Source organism: Megascapheus bottae, chromosome 1, assembly GCF_031878675.1.
Source record: "Megascapheus bottae isolate mThoBot1 chromosome 1, mThoBot2.hap1, whole genome shotgun sequence".
Classification (NCBI taxonomy): domain Eukaryota; kingdom Metazoa; phylum Chordata; class Mammalia; order Rodentia; family Geomyidae; genus Megascapheus; species Megascapheus bottae.
This window is the reverse complement of record NC_143509.1, coordinates 28,258,889-28,277,580: the sequence shown is the minus strand read 5'-3', so window position 1 is coordinate 28,277,580 and position 18,692 is coordinate 28,258,889. Positions and strand designations below refer to the sequence as shown.

General features: G+C 62.4%; 1 protein-coding gene across 6 annotated transcripts in view; it reads right to left on the bottom strand.

Annotated features, from left to right (window-relative positions):
- Ptprs (protein tyrosine phosphatase receptor type S) overlaps nt 1-18,692 on the bottom strand; it is a 57,969-nt gene that overhangs the window by 28,736 nt on the left and 10,541 nt on the right. For 5 of the 6 annotated variants that reach the window (XM_090340501.1, XM_090340484.1, XM_090340474.1 and 2 more), the window contains exons 1-4: nt 11,030-11,196; nt 7,274-7,419; nt 6,754-6,895; nt 3,079-3,267 (exon numbers count right to left, since the gene is read on the bottom strand). In XM_090340501.1, coding sequence (XP_090196627.1) covers nt 3,079-3,267; nt 6,754-6,895; nt 7,274-7,419; nt 11,030-11,120 — 568 coding nt within the window. In that variant the 5' untranslated portion in view covers nt 11,121-11,196. Of the gene's footprint in view, nt 1-911; nt 930-3,078; nt 3,268-6,753; nt 6,896-7,273; nt 7,420-11,029; nt 11,197-18,692 lie in introns of those variants that run through there. The other variant, XM_090340465.1, reaches the window with a different exon arrangement.

Sequence of the window (18,692 nt, the reverse complement as noted above, 5' to 3'; positions counted from 1 at the left end):
GTCTCACGCCACGTCTTGACCTGACTCGGGCCTGTACTTGGTAGGCAGCCGTGTGTGCTTTCACTGCTTCTCAGGAAGGATCTCCCACCGGTGCCTGGGGCTGCTCCACAGCCCTCGGACCCACTCTGCCTGTGCAGCTGGGATGGCAGCCGGGCACTACCCGACCCAGTGTTTGTTAAGTCTCACTAGCATTCTGCCCCGGCTGGCCTTAAACCTCAGTCCTCCTGATCGCTGTTGGCCTCCCACGCAATGTGCCATAGCTTCTTACAACAGAGCTGGGCTGGGCTCCCGCTTTGTGTGTCTAAAGTCAACCTAACGATGAAACTGATTGTTCTAGGGGCGTTTGAATTTCCAGGCGCCAGCCAAGGTTTCGGCGTGCATGAATGCAAGAATCCGTGCTCGAGTCTCCTAGCGTGATGAAGCTCACAGGCCCACTGAGGCAGTGATGCCCTCTAAGAGGGAGGAAAGCACAAGCTTTCTGGTGGGTCCCAAGGCATACTGGGTGCAGGCCAGGGTGAGCTTCCTGGGCCACGTGCTCGCCTATGGATGTGGGAGCAGACACCAGACCTGCCTGGCCTGGCCTGTGAGGGCCTGCCTCTGCCCCTGGGACAGGGCTGCCCCGAGGCCATCAGCACTTGAAGGAAGTTCCCTTCTGGAGTCCTCCACAAAGGTGGCAAAACTACAGCTGCCCAGGGGCAGGGCCGGGCACCCAGCAGTGACCACACGCCTGGCTCCCAGCACTCCCTCCCAACCAGGTGGCCCCAAGTGTCACCACTGTCACCCTTGGCCCCAGACAAGAGACACAGACACACACACCAGATAGACGCTAGGTGGGGTAAGACGACGTTCTGGGGGTCATGGGGGGTGGGGCTGGGGCAGTGAGTGGCAGGTGGGTGGGAGGGACCTCTTACCTCGGATCGGAGTGCTTTCTGTGAAGGGAAGCAAAGAGAGTCAGGTGAGTGACAGGGCGGCCAAGGGCGGGGCCAGGGAGGTGGGACCTCGAGCTGGCCTGTCCACTCACATGAATGAGGGTGGCCAGGGGGCAGGGCCAGGGAGGTGGGACCTCAAACTGGCCTGTCCACTCAGATGAGGACAGTTGTGGGGGTGTGGCCAGAGACAGGACTGCAGACTGTCCACTCTGCCCAGTAGGGGCCTGAGACTCACAGGCTGGGCTGCCCAGGCTCCAGGGCTTCCTGGAGGAGGTGGCAATTGGGGGTACCAGGGAGGCTGAGCCCACAAGCTCAGGTTTGGCCTGGCCTGAGGGCTGTTTCCCCTCTCATGGCTCTAGGGTTCCAACAAGGGGCTACTTTTAGTGAAGTCCAGATTGGCGGGGGAAGGAACAGCAGGGTTTCAGGAGTCTTGTTAGAGACAGGACAGGGAGAACAGTTAGTGCCCGGGGCCAGACATGGAGCAAAGGTCAGGCATCACCAACAGGCCATGGAGGAGGACAGGGAGGGGCGCTGAGGACAGGGAGCCCTGCCACCTGAGGCTCCCGAGGAGAAGAGGAAAGGCTGTTTGCCTGCTGCGCCCGCACAATGGAGCCAGGAAGGGGCCAGGTCCTACCATCCTGCCAATGGTCAGTCTCTACCCTGGGGACGAGGGGGCCCAAGGCCAGGCTCAGAAGCTGTGTTATTAGTTGCATGGCTCTTCTTTCTGGGTGGCCCAGGCTTATTTCTAAAAGGGTATCTTGGGTCAGTCAGCAAAAGAGGCAACCTCCAAGTTGGCTCTCAGGCCTCCACAGCAAGGGAGTGGCCAGCCTGACTGCCGGTGTCTCTCAAGTTCTCTGTGGACACGCACCCAGTGCTCGGATGGCCATGTTGCTGGCATCATAGAAGCAAGGGGAAATATTTGCTGATGGCCAGCAGGGCTAGAGGCCAAGCCTTGACCTACACGGGTTCCCTGCACCCGAGGCCTTGTTAAAAGCTGAGACCACAGAACCAGGGGTTCTAGGACAGCCAAACTGCATGTGTGAAAGATTGCAGTCTCCATTGTGTCTCTGTGGAGCTGGTGATGGACCCACAGGCTCGCGTGCGGCTCACCTCTGAGCTGCCCCTGCCTGAGGAAGGCTAGAAGGGCCGTGGTGGTCCACTATCTGTCTCTCACACCTTAGTGAGAATGAGTTGGTTTCAAGGGCTTTAGGCTAGACATCGGGAAAAGGGAGAGAAGCTCCCAGAACCGGTGCTGCCAGAACAGTTCCAGCAGCCACGTGGGTATGGACCCCCTTCTGCAGCCCATGCGGCCCCGAGGCCTAGCGGGTCCCTTTCCTCTCTTCCTTCCGGGCAGCATGGGTGGTTAGTCGCATGCCTCGTGGGGACAGTGGCCGCACGTGGCTGTTAGTGTGGGGAGGGAGGAAGGCCGTTAGTGGTTGTCATGGAGATCAGACTTACCAAAAGTTTCTGAGTGTTTATGGGGGACAAGAAAAGAGAAGAGAGTGTTAATGCAGAGCTCGGGTGCCCGCCTGGGAGTCAGGACGCCAGCCCACGCTGCTGCTTTGTAAGGAAACTGAGGCCGGTCCCCACTCCACAGGGCCGCCTCAAAGGCTCAGGAGACGGCGGGAGCTCCAGGCCAGCGACCTGGGCGCTGGGAGGGGGACACAGGGCAGAGGGACACACGGCAGGACCACTGTGAGCCCGAGGTGCCCCCTGCGTGTTGTCACTCACACAGGGAGAAGGTCGGGCCCCTTGGGGACTGGCACACGCACACAGACAGGCCACAAGGATGGGACAGCGACATGAGGCACACATGGACCCCTCCCTGACAGGTCGGGTCGCCGCTGAGACTGCAGCTCCACCCCGGGCCTCCTGTTCCGCCTGCACCGCGGCTCCCCCCACAGGGCTCCACGGCCTCGGCCTCTGCCCAGAGCACGCCCCCCACCACCTGGCGTGCTCCCCACTCTCAGCTGACTGCACCCTGAAATGTACCCAGCGAGGACACGGCAGCCCACACGGCTACATCTCCACATCCTGCGTGGGTCTCTACCTGTCACGTACACCCCCCGCCCCGTCCCTGGGGATCAGATCCCAGACCCCCATCCAGCCCGAACCTGAGCGCCTGACCCTCCCACCCCGCTCCCCTCACCTGAGCGCAGCTGCTTAATGCGCCCGCCGCTGGCGCTGGGGTCCACCGGCAGGAAGTCCTTGAACCAGGTGATCTCGGGGTCAGGGTTCCCGCTGGCGGCACACAGCATGGTGGCCGTGCGAGTCCTCTCCACCACCTTCAACTGGGGGCCCATGTCGATGTTGGGGAAGCCAGGGGGCAGCTGGTCCTCTGGGGGTGCAGGGGAGATGGGGCCAAGGTCAGGTCGTGGCGGGACGCTCCTCGTCTGCACCACGAGGACCCTGCATGGCCGCCATGGGTGGTCCTGGGGGGGGGCACCCAGCCACCCCAGGCCCGGGAGGCGTGTCGCGTGGGTACAGCCCAGATACCCCACTTTCTGCATGAGCAAGATGCCTCACACGTGTACAGCCCCGAGGCTACAGAGGGGGTCATTGACTGCAGCCCCATCAGCCACAGTGAGAGGCCACGGCCCTCTGAGGTCCCCGCCACCACCTTCCCTCCCACCTCCGCAAGCAGGTGTCCCAGCTGGCAGCCCGAGGGCACAGCCCGGGGTGGGCCTGGGTCAAGCCCCAGTTGGGCAGCCACCAGGATGATGGGCCAGGCATCACCCAGCTGTGAACCCACCACTGCCCACCGCAGCCCTGCCCACCTTCCCTGCAGCCCGAGGAGGGGGATGGCACGGTGGCATACTCCTGTGGTGCTAGCACTCAGGAGGCTAAGGCGGGGGGGGGGGGTCAGGTGATCCAGGAAGGCAGGTGAGACCCTGCCTCAAAAAAAAAAATCACCACCATCACCACCAGATGCCCACTGGCCGAAACATGGCATGCACAGGGCACCCTGTGATCAGAAGCGGGTCTTTTTTTTGGTCATAGGGCTTGAACTCAGGGCCTGAACGCTGCTGTCCCTGGGCTTTTTTACTCAAGGCTAGTGTTCTACCACTTGAGCCAGGTGGTAAGAGTCTCACAGACTTCCATGCCCAGGCTGACTTTGAACCTCGATCCTCAGATCTCAGCCTCCTGAGTAGCTGGGATTCCAGGTATGAGCCACCAGGAAGAGGGTCTTTGAAAGAGGGGATGAAGGCAAAATGAGGTCGGAGTCCTTACAAGAGCAAGTGAGGCATACACCAGGAAGACTCAGAGAGAGGGAGGCACTGAAAGCTACAGGGGCTGAGTAGGCCATTTCTGTTGTTTGAGTCTCAACCGGTCAGTATGGCCAGGGCAGAATTACAGACTCTCGCTAACCAAGACTGGATCTGCCGTTCGCTGCAGCAGGTGGGCTGGGCAGCTCTCAGCCCAGCACAGGCCAGGAGGGGTGAGCCGGTATTTGCCCACCAAGGCTGGCCCTGGCACCAGTCACAGCAGGGGGCGCTGGAGACCCCTCCCTGACCGGCAGGGACCCCCATCAGAGCAAGTTGGTGGCTCTGTGCCCCAAGTTCAGCATAGACCAAGGTCTATGCTGGGCCCCCCACTTGCTTTATGTGGACGCACGGCCAGGGCCATTCCCATCCCCACCCCTGTGGCGAGCTGAGCTCTGGTTACAGACAGTGCATGCTTGCTGACAAAGGCCCGCAGGACAGGGACCATGGGAAACAGTGTGGGGATGGCCAGGCAGAAGCACCATTAGGGGAGGGGCCGGGGTCCAGGCCCAGGAGGGAGCCAGGGAAGGGCGGGCAGGCTGGGACTGCCGGCCAGTCTCCCTGGGGTGCAGAGTCCCAGGGCCGGGCCATGTACTATACCGCATGCCAGGGGCCCATAGGATGGTCAGAGTTCCCCCTGTTGGGAGAAACTGAGGCTCAGCCAGACACATCTACCCTGGTTATTCCCAGCACAGGGCACAGCAGGACTTAACCAGGCCCTTCTGGCCTCAGGCCCACTCACCATCCAGGGCCAGGCAAGACGGGTCCCAAACCACCCCAAATGGCAGGCCCAGTGCTCCCGGAGGCCGTGGGAATGGGGCACACAGCAGAGCCCGGGGACCCAGCGCTCCAAGCGCCTATGGCACAGGCTGTGCGGTCCTGGTGCTTGTGTGGGCAGCAGCCAGCTAGCACAGCACGGAGGGGCCGTGGCCACCCCACGATACCAACAGTGTCTAATTAAACAAAAACGTTCACCATGCTCCACAATGCGCCGGCGTCCTCGGAGCTTAATTAAAACAACAGTGCAGAGGCGTGCACTGGGTCCACAATCAGATGGCAATGGAGGAGGAGGAGGAGGCAGAGCTGAGAGGAGGGGCCCTGGCAGCCACTGTGGGGCAGGAGGCCCCAGCGGGGGGCCTGCAGGAGAGGGACAGGCCTGGGCCTCTGTGTAGAGGGCACAGCCAGCCCAGAGCAGCCACTCAGGGAGGCCAGTGGGGCGTGGGCAGGAGTTGGGCTGCACACAGAGACTGGGTGGGTAATGGTCCTGGCTCTGAGATCCCTGACAATGGGAGCCGGCATGGACAATGGTGAGGCCCTGGCTGGTCTGCAACCAGAAAAGGTCAGTCAAAAAATAGCCCAGGAGGGGTGAGGCTGGGGAGACCCCGCCTGCTCTACCCAGTTCCCCCTCCCTCCACACACACACCCCAACCCAGCAGACTGTGGGTCCTTGTGAAAAAGGGGAAAGATTTCCAGGCGGGGACTTGGAGACCAGGGGCCTTTGAGAAGGAGATGGGAGGGAAGGAGGGGGGGAGGAGAGGGGGAAGGAGGAGGCGGGAGGGAGGGCCCTGCAGGCTGTGCAGGTTGCCTGCCTGTTCTCACCCAGTGGGCCCTGTGTCTTCCCAGCCCTCCCTCCACCCCATCTCCCCCTCCACAGACAGAGGCAGCCAGTGACAGGCTGGTGACACCTGGCCCAGGACTGCCGCTTTGTGAAAACCAGAATAATAATCAGCAAAAACTAAACAGTGGCCAGGCAAGGTCCCCAAGCCACGCACTGCCCGTCCAGGTCACCAATCACTGCTTCTTGACTATAGCTTAGAGGCTGGAGCACCTGCCCAGAGTCACACAGTGATAGCGGCGGGGTGGAGGTGCCTGTGAGCCAAAACCAGATGTGGGAAGGGAGAAGGCAGCAGAAAGGGCAGCTGGGGGACTCCTTGGCATCCCCAGCCCACCCCAGCCAGACTAGCCAGGAGCCGGAGCCTGGGAGGCAGCGCCAGCAGCCAGGGGCTCAGTGCACTGCCTGACTGTTGGGGTTGGGTCTGGGGGAGCTGTCCCTCTCTGAGCTCCTCCTTGTGGCCTGACCTGCTGGTGGTTCCAGAAGGAAGGTGCCACAATTGGACACTTTTCCAGAGCCACTGGGCAGTTGGGAGGCTGAAGGGTGAGTTCAAGACAACGTGGAATAAAACAGGACAGGCGGGGAAAGGAAAATCTGAAAACACCAGTGAGCCCCTGGACTGAGCCAAACCTGAAGCCAGCCTACTCCATAGACACTGCAATCAAATACTCGTGGCTCTTCCCCTGAAAGCCGGTCAGGCACTTGTGAGTGGAAACGCATGACTGAGGTAATATGCACACGCAACAGCTGGCCCACGCTTCCCTTCCTTGCCAAGGCCTGACACAGATGCGGGCCACAGCCCACCAGCCCAGTCTCCAGGCCATGACCGACTTATAGGCTGGGCAAGGAAAATCAAGCCATCCGCAAAGCCCAAAGCAGAGTTCAAGGCCACCTGGGCATTTGTGCCCGGACTCCAGTGGGGGCCTCGCCCACCCCGGGAGCCTCGTACCTCGCAGGACCGTGAGTTTGGCGTGGACAGTGATCTCCCCGACCGAGTTCTGGGCCACACACTCGTACACATTCTCGTCCCGGGGAGTCCGGAGCGGCTGGATCCTGAGCACAGCTCCCGAGCTCTCATCAAACTCGATAGTCTGTGGCAGCAGGTGAGAGGGAGGGCTTGGGGCGGGCCTTGCAGGCGGACTGGGGGCAGGCAAGGCCTGGCTGAGGAGGCTTGGCGGGGAGGGGGGGGGCTCTCAGAGGAGGGGCCCGGGGAGGCGTGGCCTGTGGAGGCGGGCCCGGGGAGGCGTGGCCCTAGGGAGGGCAGGCCCAGGGGAGGTGGGGCCTGGGGAGGGGCGGGGCCCAGGGAGGTGTGGCCTGTGGAGGGCGGGGCCCGATGAGGGGAGGGGCCCGGGGAGGCGTGGCCTTGGAGGGGCAGGGCCCGGGGGAGGCGGGGCCTGGGGGAGGCGGGCCTGGCAGGCAGTGCTGGCCAAACGAGGGTGCTCCAGGACGCAGCCTCCCGCGCCACTCACCTCGAAGCGCTGGGAGTTGACCTTCTTGCCCTTCTTGTTCCACGTCACGCGAGGCTTGGGGTCACCCGCCGCCTGGCACACAAACGAGGCCACGCCCCCAGACACACCAATTTGGTCCTTGGGTTCTTTGATAAATCTCGGCGGCTCTGGAGGTTCGGCAAAAAGAGGGACAGCTGTGAGGGGTGGCTCAGACCTGCGGGGTTCACCCACCGACCCTGTCCTCCATCCAGCCACACGGGCCACGGATGGGCTGGAGGAAGAAAGAGGAAGCAGAGAAGGGGTGGCCACAGCCAGCTTAGACCCAGCACCCCTGGACACCACGGTGGAGGTACCTGAGTCTCCGGGACCCCCAATTTTAGATTCTGGAGGCCTTCGGGGATGACCAGCTGAACCTTAAGACTAGGAGGGGATAACATGATCTCACTTCCCTAGTGGGGAAACCAAGGCAGCTCGAAGGGAGGCAGCAGTGGCACTGGAGGTCCAGTGTGAGCTGGAGGCAGGCGCTCCCAACCCAGTCCTTTCAACCACCATCGCCCTGACTTCTGTCTACAGGGAAACTGAGGCCCAAGCCTGGCTTTCCTCCAGCGGCACCACAAAGCAGACCTGTACCCACTCGCTCAGGGGCCGCCAGTGCTGGCCCAGGGCACAATGTGACCCAGCAGGGCAGGGCGCACAATGCAGTGGTGAGGGGGAAGGCACTGCCCAGCAGGGAAGCAGGCACATGGTGCATGTAGAGGGACGTGGGGGTGGCGGGCGGATGCTGCCCTCCCCAGCACTCATGCAATATAATTGTTTTATGAAATGAGCAGGTGCTAAAGTAAAGAAAGAAGCCGGTGCTGTGATCCCAGCTATGCAGGAGGGTGAGATCTGAGGATCATGGTTCAAAGCCGGCCTGGGTAGGAAAGTGTGTGAGACTCTTATCTCCAGTGAACCACCAGAAAACTAGAAGTGGAGCTGTGGCTCAAGTGGTAGAGCATCAGCCTTGAGAGAAAGAGCTTGGGGACAGCAGAGCCCCATGACCAAAAAAAAAAAAAAAATGAGAGAGAAAGAGAGAGAGAGCAAAAGCAGGGCTTGGCGATTTTGGTTTTCAGCGTGGTGGTTTGGGAGTGAGGACAGGCGTGGGTTGAACTGGGCGGTCTCTGAGCAGCTGGTGTCAGGACAAGGGATCTCTTGGGCTCCCTTGGAACACGGGATACTTCCCCAGGAGTTTTGATTCCCCTAGACCTGGCTTGGGCTGGCTCCGAACCCGGCTGAGCCTGGCTGGGCCTCACTTCCCTCTGTGAGCCACCTATGGTGGTCCTCGGGTTGGGGTGGGGAAGGACAGTACTGAGCTGCCCCCCCCTTAAGACAAAGTCACTGCAGCCTCCAATCCCCAAGAGCCTGTGGCTGTCCCTCCACTGGTGTCCTCCGCCCGCCCCACGGGGCCAGGCTCCTGGGTCTCACCACTTCCTCTCTGACAACCGGAGCCTTGATCTCCCACCTGCTTGGTCTGGAGGACACAACCGCCTCCCCATAGTACCTCATTAGTGAATGCCTGGGTGCCCTCGAAGCCCCGCCCATGCCAGGCCTGGGGCCCAGTGCCCATCCTGCACAGGCGAGCCTCCCCCCGCGGATGGGGGCAGGTTTGCCACACAGCTCAGAGCCAAGCCTGAACCCCACAGCTGCAGACACACACCTGTTGAGACAGGCATGTGGGGGAGACTAGGGGTCCCCATGACCCCATCATGGGCTAAGAGCACAATTCCCAGAGAAGCCCAAGCTGACTCCCGGTCTCCCGCCCAGGCCAGGCTTGGCCCTGATTCTGTTTTTCCATTGCAGATTCCACAGAAGCAGCCATGCCAGGGCTGGGGAGCTCGGCCCACAGCATTCTGGGAAGGCCTCCCTGGACCAGTTTCTGCACTACCTCCCTCCCTCGGGATGGGGACACACAAGCCGTGTGCCGGTCCCCTGCCAAGCCAGTGACCCTGGGCACAGTCCTGAGGGCCAGACCCCTCCACGGAGCCCACAGGGGCCAGAGCTCAGGCTCAGCACCCCACCTCCTAGGGTCCCCACGTCCCAGCTGTGGGGACAGGGAAGAGGTTTGAGTTAGTGTCACTGCCAACGCCACACAGGTCACAAAGTCTCCAGGATACAGCAGTCCTGAACTCCTGGCCTCAGGCTCATGGGTATGCACAGTCACGGGGATGGTATGGCGCCAGCCCAGGTCCTCCTGCAGCCACCTGTCCTTTCCCTGTCCTCTCTTCCTCTTCTCTGCTCACAAGCACCTCCCTGCTGCGCCCCGGGCCCCAGGGCCTTTGCAACGACTGAGTCCCCCAGGGACGCGTTTCCCCTGGCTCCTCACAGAGCTCTTCCCCCAGCCCTTCCAGAAGCCACCTCACCCTGTTCACTGAAGCTCCCACCAGGGTGCCAGCCTGGGAAGGGGCCTCCACCAGGATCCAGCCCTGGCAGGAGCTCCGTCAAAAATCACTGAATGAGCTCACAAGAGCACAGGCTTGTCCGGTCACAGCCAGGATGTGAACTCAGCAACCTTGGCCTCAACTGTGCAGCCTTGGCTTCCCTGCTGGCAAGGGGCTGTGTGATGGTCGGTACAGCCCACACTGTACCTGAATGAGAGGCACCACTGGCGGTGGGGCACTGAGGGCATCAGGGTGCTGAGAAGCGTCCAAACACACACAGGACGGCTCTCCGCAAAGAGCAGTCCCTGGAACCTACCCGTGGACCAGCCCTGTGCACTCTGGAGCCCAGGGCAGGGCAGGCCAGGCTGTACAGCTGGACTGTGAGTAAAAAACTAAACAAGCCAGGCACCGTGGCTCACATCTGCAATCCCAGCTACTCACGAGGTTGCCATCCAAGAATCATGGTTTGAAACCAGGCTAGGCAGGAAAGTCCGTGAGATTCTTATCTTAATCACCAAAACCCCAGAAGTGGAGCTATGACTCAGGCACCAGCCTTGAGTGAGAGAAAACGCCCAGGCCCCAAGTTCAAGTCCCAGGAGTGGCACAAAACCAACCCATCTTTAAAGGAATGAGTGGAAAGGTAAGCATACCCAACCCAGTCACATGCTACCTGTGAGGACACTGTCACCACCCAGTGCCTCCGTTTCCCCAGCTTTGTGGAGGGCAGGGGGCAATGTCCTCTGCTCAGGCAGGAGGTGCCAACCTGGACTTTCACTAAAATTTGCATTTATTAACACTGCCATGAAAGCAGGAAAAGCCCAGCACAGAGCAGCCATGTCCAGCCAGCGCAGGCCTACTGTGTACAGTCAGGGCCTGGCACACAAAGCAAGTGTGTCCCCAGAGTGCACACCAGCCAGCGGAGAGGGCAGGCCTACAGGTGTGTGAGGGTGGCAAGGGGGCAGCGGGCGCTGGCATCACAGCCTTGTCCACCTCTGAGCTACACCAACTTCTTTTACCTCTAGATTGTCCCACCTGGAAGGTGGCTTTCATCAGTGGACTCCTACCTACCCAGGTACCCCATCCCTGACACTCAAGCTGGGGTCCCAGCCTGGGGAGGTTTGCCAGCCATGAGTCCATCACTCGTGGTGTTCTTTTCCTTCTGCAGGGTGCTGAGTCCTAAGGTCCCTGCACATAGTGGGTGAGCAGCCTGGACATGAGGGGAGTCTCAGGAAGGCGCAGGGACACCCCCCAGAGAGGAGTAGAGGACCCCGGGAGGAGCAGGGGTCATCTCACAGAGCCCCAGAGAGTGGGGCTCATAGCCCTGGAAACAAACATGCTCGGCGCCCGGCCCACGTCTTACCTTCTGCCCCGCAGCCTCCGACCAGCAGCACGAGGAAGAGGCCCACGGGCCCCGCCACGGACACCACGCGGGGCCCCCGGGTGGGCGCCATGCTGGACAGCGTCCTCCGCCCTGGCGGGTCGGCCCCGGCCCTCACACCGAGGCCTGAGCGTGCAATGGGGCAGCGTCTGCAGAGACAACAGAAGGGCCGTGAGGAAGAGGCGGATCCGGGGGCCGAGGAGGAGGGGTCCCCAGTCCCTGGCCTAGGAAGGAGCCCTCTTAAGGGAAAGGTGTGTGACGGTGTGGACTAGGTTGGGCAGAGAAGCTCAGGACTGATGGGCCGCCCCACAGGCGCAGGATGGCGGCCCCAGCCTGGAATCCCAGCACGGGAGGCATCGACTGCCTAGAACTCATCCCAAGATGGATCCCGCTGCAGAGAGAAGAAAATGGGGCTCTGACTCTCTAATGAGCCTCTCTGGGGATGGCCTGGCCCCCACAACTGACTCAGACACAGGGTCCCCAAACGTGCCTGCCGGCCGCTGGCTCACTCGCTCACTCTGTCTCCCGTGGCTCCCGACCTCCAGGAAGACAGTGCAGGGCTCGGCAGCCATTGCCCCAGGAAGCTTGGTCAGAGGTGAGTGCTGGCTCTGGCCTCGGCCCCAGGCCCGCTCTTCAGGGGCACCCGGTCCCCCCATCTCCACTTCGGCCAAAGCCAGGCAGAAGGGTGCGGGGGCTCCCCCACACCCAGGCTGCTTCCTGGGTGGGTCCCGGCCATGCCACAGAGCCCAGAGCCACCCTGTGATTCTGCCTCCCAAAATACTCACTGTGGTCACCGGCCCAGGCCAGCCCCGAGGGTGGCTGACAATCAGTGGTGACCCGGTGAAGTCCCAGGGGACAGGAGAAAGTAGGACAAGGGCTCAGCACGCCGTCGGACCACGGCCACACAAATCTCGGATGCACACATAGACAGACCACAGCCACGCAACCCAGATGCACCCAGCTGGACACACACGGGCACACCTGAGCCAGGGCGCCAGGCCTGAGCACCACCCCAAAAAGCCAGCTGAAGCAGAGGTTCGGGACAGCTGCTCCCAGGAGATTCTGAGCTGGGGGGTCACACCCAGATGGATGGGCACACAGCCCATAGTAAGTCAGAGATAGCACACAGTCAGACCAGCAGATACCACACACCCAAAGAAAACACGCTGCCCCCCGCCCATGTGCACAGTCAGACTACAGACACATGTGGACTCAGGCGGGCAAGGGTACAGGATGGATGGACACACACACCCGAGCCCAGCTCCCACGCTGGCCATAAAGACCCAGCATCTTCAAGCAGGGAGGAAGGCAGTGCCCACTGGGGCTGGGTGACCACAGCGCCTGCCCCACCCAGAGCCATCTGTATGGCTATGGCCACAAATGAGAGGGGTTGAGCCCAGGTCACTAGAGTCAGCTTGCAGGCCTGAGAGTTGCTTGGGAAATGGAGGCAAAAAGCCCACCCATAGCCCAGGGGCCACAGACGGGAGTCATATGCAGATGGGACACAGGGACAGGAGGTCCCTGGTATCAGCTGCCTCTGTAGGACCTCACGGGAGACCTCTGGGCTGACCTCCCCACCCCCACACACACAGGGTGGGCCCCATCCAGGGCCCACAGGTCAGGCAGATACCAAGCCCAGACTCCACCCCAAAACCAATTTTTTATACTCTAGTACCCCCTACAAAGCCCATGGTCAGCCTAAAATTACCAGCAAGCCCTCCACCTACCCACCTGAACCAGCTTCTGCTCTTGCTCTGCCCTTCACAGCTGCCAGTGGGCACCAGTGAGTTCAGTCAGGCCCTCCTTTCTCCCCTCCCCCTCAGCCCTCTATGGTGCCCACCTCCCTCAAGCTCAAAGTTCAAAAGTCCCCTGTGGCCTACAGGCCTTGTACCAACTGCTCTCCTGCCTCCACCGCTGGGGTACATCCTGCCTCAGGGCCTTTGCACGTGCACCCAGATCTAACATTATTAATTGGCTGGAAAGTAAAGAGTGCATGGTAACAGAGTCTCCTCAGAAGCAGCAGCACCCAGAGTAAGGAGAGGTGGATGGGACCCATAGGCCAGCAGAGTCCTGGGCAGGGAAGGCCCCAGCCAGGTTGGTGCCTGGCCAGTCCTCCACCCTGCCCCTCCTGGGATGGGGGACTGGATGCTAGGGAGCTGCCCACAAGCCCCCACAGACAGGTGGAGGCCACTAAAAGGGACTGGTTGTCGGGTGAGCTGCTATGGATGCCGAGTGGCCAGGAGGGCTGTAGGGAGACCTGGAGGATGAGCAAAGGTCCCTGACTGCCTTTCAGAGCAGGGCCCCACACTTGGGATAGGACTAGGGGGCGGCAAAGGCCTCTGAGGACTCCAGAGCTGCATTTTGGGGGGTGGTGAGTGTGGGAGAACGGGTCATGCGATTGGCTTTGTGAGCCCACGCAGGCAGGCAGACCAAGGAGAATAAAGAGGGATTATAGTCCAGGCCACGGCCGGCAGCCCATAGGCTGTCTCACCAGGCGTGTCCCGGACACCAGTGCTTGAGAGCACCTCCCCCAGGGCCTCCACGCCCATGCCCCAGGCATGGACACCAGGCACGTGTCCCTTCCTGAATCCAGAGGGTCCGGCCTTAATGGACTATCCGTTTCTATTGGGAAAACACAAAAGCTCAGACATTGTCCCCTGAGGGTCCCTATGGCCAGCAGTGGGAGAGGCCCGGCCCAGCCCAGAAGGAACAACAGTCCCACCTGCTCTGTGCCAGGGTCTCTTCCCACCTGATAGGTAGGGAAACTGAGGCTTTGAAGTGGGCTGTCACTCACCCTGGCCAGCCTGTCCCAGGCAGGTCCTGGGGGGATTGTGAGAGCCCACCGTCTGGGTGCCATCCTGCCAGGCCACACACCTGCCAAGGCTCCTCCTGCTCTGCCAACAGAGCTCAAGAATTCCTCCGCAGCCAGATACCCTGAGGGCAGCCCTCAGACCCAGGGCCTTGTGCTAGGCGCCCCCTTCCCAGGCTGAACCCCCACCAAGCCCTGCTTTTTCCTCCAGAATCATCCACAGCCCCCACCATCGGTGAAAACCCATGCGTAGTCTCCAAAGCTGGCTCCCCCAGGACGCCCCTCTGGGTGCCCAGGGTGGGCCCAGGACCCACCCAGGCTTCCTGTACCTTGGGCACCTGCCTACCCAGCCCCAGTCCCAGTCCCAGTCCCACCAGAGGGGCTGTGGAACCTCAGGGAGGTGACAAAGCCTCTGCACACATCGCGCCACCTATTGTGTGCCCAGCCTAGCCGGACACTTGATCCATATCACTCCTCATGAGTGGGAAACTGAGGCGGCAGGGCTGGATTGGGCTGCCAGGTGTGTCCACTGTTTGCCCTGAGGGTCGGCCAGGGGAGGCTGGAGGGGTGGAGGGGCTGGGGGAGTCCTGGGTTCAGGGTGCTCATACAGGGGCTTCGGGCGGCGCGGGGCCGGGAAGGAGGGAGCCGCCTTCCCCAGGCCCAGCAGGGGTGACCCGAGGCCTTCCCTGGACCACATCCTCGTCCTGGCTTTGTGGTCCAGGTCCCAGGGCCTCGCAGCCACCCCTGGGTCCACGGAGACAGACGCTCCGAGGAAAACTTAGCTGCGGCTTGCTGGGGGCCCTCCCGACCCTGGGTCCCCCGCCAGCGCCCAGCGCCCGCCCCCGGCGGAGGGGCGGAGGGAGGGGGAGGGAGGGGGAGGGGAGAGCGAGGGAGGAGGGGGAGGAGGAGGAGGGGGAGGGGAGGCGCCCGGCATAACGGTCCGCACTTTGCACTTTTCCCAAGTCCTCGCGCGGGCCGGGCGCGGCTCGGGGCCCCGCCGGCGGGGCGGGAGCGTGCGGGGCGCGGGGCGCGGGCTCGCAGGGCCGTGGGGGCCGCAGGCGTGGAGCCCCGGGGTCGGGGGACTGGAAAAGCGGACAAAGCCCCGCGCTGACCAGGGCCTGGGCGGGAGAGCGGCCCCGACGCACTCACCCGCGGCGTGGAGGTCGGGGCCCGCGTCCCGGAAACCGCGCGGGCCTCGGGCTGCCTCGCTGCTCCGGTCCGTCTGCCCGCGCCGAGCCGAGCGCCGTCGGTCGGTCGGCCCGGCCCCCAGCGCCGCGAGCACTCGGGAGAGGCCGCGGCCCAGCGCCCGGCCCGGGGGCGGAGCCACGAGTGGGAGGGGCGGGGCCGAGGGTGGGAGGGGCGGGGCCCGCGGAGGGGAGGGGCCGAGGGTGGGAGGGGCGGGGCCGAGGGTGGGATGGGGCGGGGAGAGAAACGGGATTGGGTGAGATGCGCGGGTGGGCGGGGTCCCGGCCGGAAGTGGGGGCTCCCCCCCCCGTCCGGGGGCGCTGGGGCTCTGGGTGGGGCGTCAGGGCAGCCCGGGGGTGCGCGTGGTTCCCCACTTAGGGCACCCCCTCCTGTTGCTCTGGCCGTGGCCATGGCAACGCGTGAGGGAGCTGGAGGCAGTCCCAGGCCCGAGCCGGGTAGGAGACGCTTCCCGGCTTCCCCGCGCCCCGCGCCCCGGGGCGCCCCGCACCCGCTCCCAGCCGAAGCGGGGTGCCGGGCCCGAGGCTCCCACCCGCGAGGGCCCTGGGGGCCCCCCGTGGCCAAGGCCCCGCCCCAGACACCACTCTGCGCGGGGGGAGGGGGCAGATTGGAACCAGATGCAGTGGTGCCAGGCCGGGACACCCGATCCTGACGGGGCGGGGTGCGGGGAGGGGGTTCGCAGGGAGGAGAGTTGCAGGGAGGCGGGCCAGAGGAGGGGAGGGGGGCTCTGGGAGGCTGGCACGGGTTGCAGGGAGGGGCACAAGGAGGGGCACCCCGGGGGGGGCTCCCTCCCCGGCCACCCACACCCGATCAGGGGAAAAGCAAAGGGGGAACCCCTTTGGCGGCTGCACACGGTGGAGGGGGCGTCCGCTTTCTCCTGTACCCCAAGGGCCTAGCTAGAGGGACTGGAGAGCAGGAAACTTACCGGATTCAGGAAGACCCGCAGCAGGAGGGAGAATTCACCACAAATGGAAAGCCCCTCTGATTTTTCTGAGGACCCTTCCAAGCTGTAGCAGCTCCCCCACCCCCAGTGCGGGAGGAAGGGGGGTCCTGCCCCCTCTCCACATCCAGTGCATCCTCAGCTGGGGCGCACACAGACCCTTTACCCGTTTGTGCCTAGTTTCCCATTCTACAGAACCCCTCATTCTAGAGTGGCCTGGGCCTGGGCCCCTGGATAGCAGACTTGGCCCCTGGGACTTCTCCACAGGCAAAGAGTGGCACACGCGAGCGCCCCACCCCCATATGGCACACAGCGGGGTGTCAGGAACATTGAGAGCAAGGCCCACGGTGGACCCACGGAGGACCCACGGAGGGGCCGGCCCTGCATCAAGACAGGCTGTGTCATGAACATCCTCAAGGCCAAAGGCCAGCCACCCTTTCCCCGGCTGCCTGTGCCTCTCCTGGCCTCCCGCCTGTCTCCCTAGAGACAACCTCCCGTCCCCATTTGACAGCAATGACAGCAGAGGGCCAGGAGTGCAGCCGTCACCACCCCCATCCCCACCCTACCAGCCTGGACAACGCTGTGACCCAGCAGCCAGCACAGGCCCTTGACACCTGGGGGGGTGAGGGGCGTGCTCAGGAAGCATGAACTGTCACCCACACCCACACCCACACCAGGCCAGGACCGGGAGCCCTCATAAGCAGTGCTGCACACTGAATGCCAAGCCAGGTTCCCCACATGGCAGCGACCAAGGCTGAGGGGTCCTGGCTGGTGCCCAGAACCAAAAGCCAAACACAGCACGGACGTCGTGAGGTGGCGTGCAGTGGGCCCGGTGGCGAGGCGGATGAGACTCACACAGAAGAGGGAAGAGGAAGGTGACATCTGTGCAAACAGAGAAAGAGACAAGGGCATTTCAAAGAAGCAGGCACAGAGCCAGGCACTGTGTCCCATGCCTGTCTGAGGGTCAAAGTTCAAAGCCCTGGCAGTCTCTTGATTTTTTTTTTTTGGGGGGGGAGCAATTATGGGGACTTGAATTGAGGGCCTGGACTCTGTCCTTCAGCTTCTTTTTACTCAAGGGCAGCACTCTAACACTTGAGCCACAAAGCCACTTACAAACTTTTTCTGTATATGTGGTCCTGAGGAATGGAACCCAGGGCCTGATGCATACCAGGTGAGCACTCTAGCACTAGGCCACCTTCCCAGCCCCCTGAGACGCTTAAACACCAAAGCCAGAAGTAGAGCTGTGGCTCAAGTAGTAGAGTGCTTGACTTGAGAGAAAAAACAAAACAAAACAAGCTCAGGCCCAGCAAAAACAAAACCAAACCAAGAAGTATGCATGTTCAGGGGGGGAAAGATGAATGCAAACAGTTGGATGTGCAAAGGCCCTGGAGCAGGACAGGATGGGGAGGGCTCAGAGAGGAGGGAGCAGGGGGTAGGGGTGGGAGTCATGCAGGACCGTGGGCTGCAGGGAGGACTTGGGCTTTGCCCTGAGGAAGTGGGAGCCATGGAGGGCTGTGAGCAGAGAAGAGGAGGAGGTGGAGGGAGGGAGGGAGATTCTGGGTAGACGGCTGGTTGTGCCATGTGGTTAGGTAAGAAGGGAAGTGAGAATGCATTTGGTGGGGTTTGGTCCCAGAGCCTCTATGGCTAGGGCTGCCTCCCCCAGGGAGCCCATCCTGGACCCCCAGGCCTCCCATTACCACGTCCTGGGGACCACACTCGGGAGGCCACTGGAGGGGTGGAAGGGGGGGAGGGGCGCCGGCCGGATCACGTCCGCTCCTGCAGCTGGGACATTTGGACACAATTTTTTTTTTCAAAATAACTTTTCCTTCTAATTATAAAATAGGCGCGTGCAGCAGAAAATGAGAGAAAATCAGCAAGAAGAAGAAAATAAAAATTACCCACAATCCCATCCTGGGCCTCAACAGACTGGGTTAGCATCAGGCCACTTTCATTCACACTTTGCCAGAAAATGGGGGGAGGGCTACTGGACACCCCCCCCCACACACACCGTGTGCAGGGGTGGGGTCTGTCTGTCTGTCTGTGAGGCTCTTGGTACTGGAGCTCCTGGCTCAGCTGGAACCCCCTTCCTTCCTCTGGCCTCAGCCTCCCGTGGCTGGGATTAAAGGCGTGGACCCCTTACCATCGGCCCAGCTACACAGCCAGGTCCCCTCTTTCTGCCACAGGACTCCCCCACAGGAGGCAGCTCCTTCAGGGGCCTAAGCCCCCTAAAGTCTCCGAACCCCGTGCCCTCCAGCAGAATGAACTGGTGTGGCAGCTTCCTCCCCCGCCGGGCGCGCTGCACGCTGCAGCCTGTGCCCACAGTGGCTTCCCTCCCAGCCTGGCATTCGACACCTGGGGCACTGGGCGGGCATGTGCCGGCCAGCCACCGCCCACAGCACCCCGCAGGCAGGCCAGGCACACCCAGCTGTGCCTCTGCCCCATTCACCCCTTTTCCCTACCAGTCCCAGCACCACCCTCTCCTCCCCAGCAGGCCCTGGGCGCCCTCCATCAGGTGAGGCAGATCCAGCACGCTCTGGGGGGGGGTCCTCTGACAAGCCTGCCACTCCCTGTCCTCCACATTTCCACAGGAAGGGTGGTAACAGATCTTCCAGGGGCTCAGGACCCCCTTCCTTCCCCACTGCAAAGGTTACAGGCCTGGAAAAACTATTTCTCTCCAAAATCCTTCTCCCCTT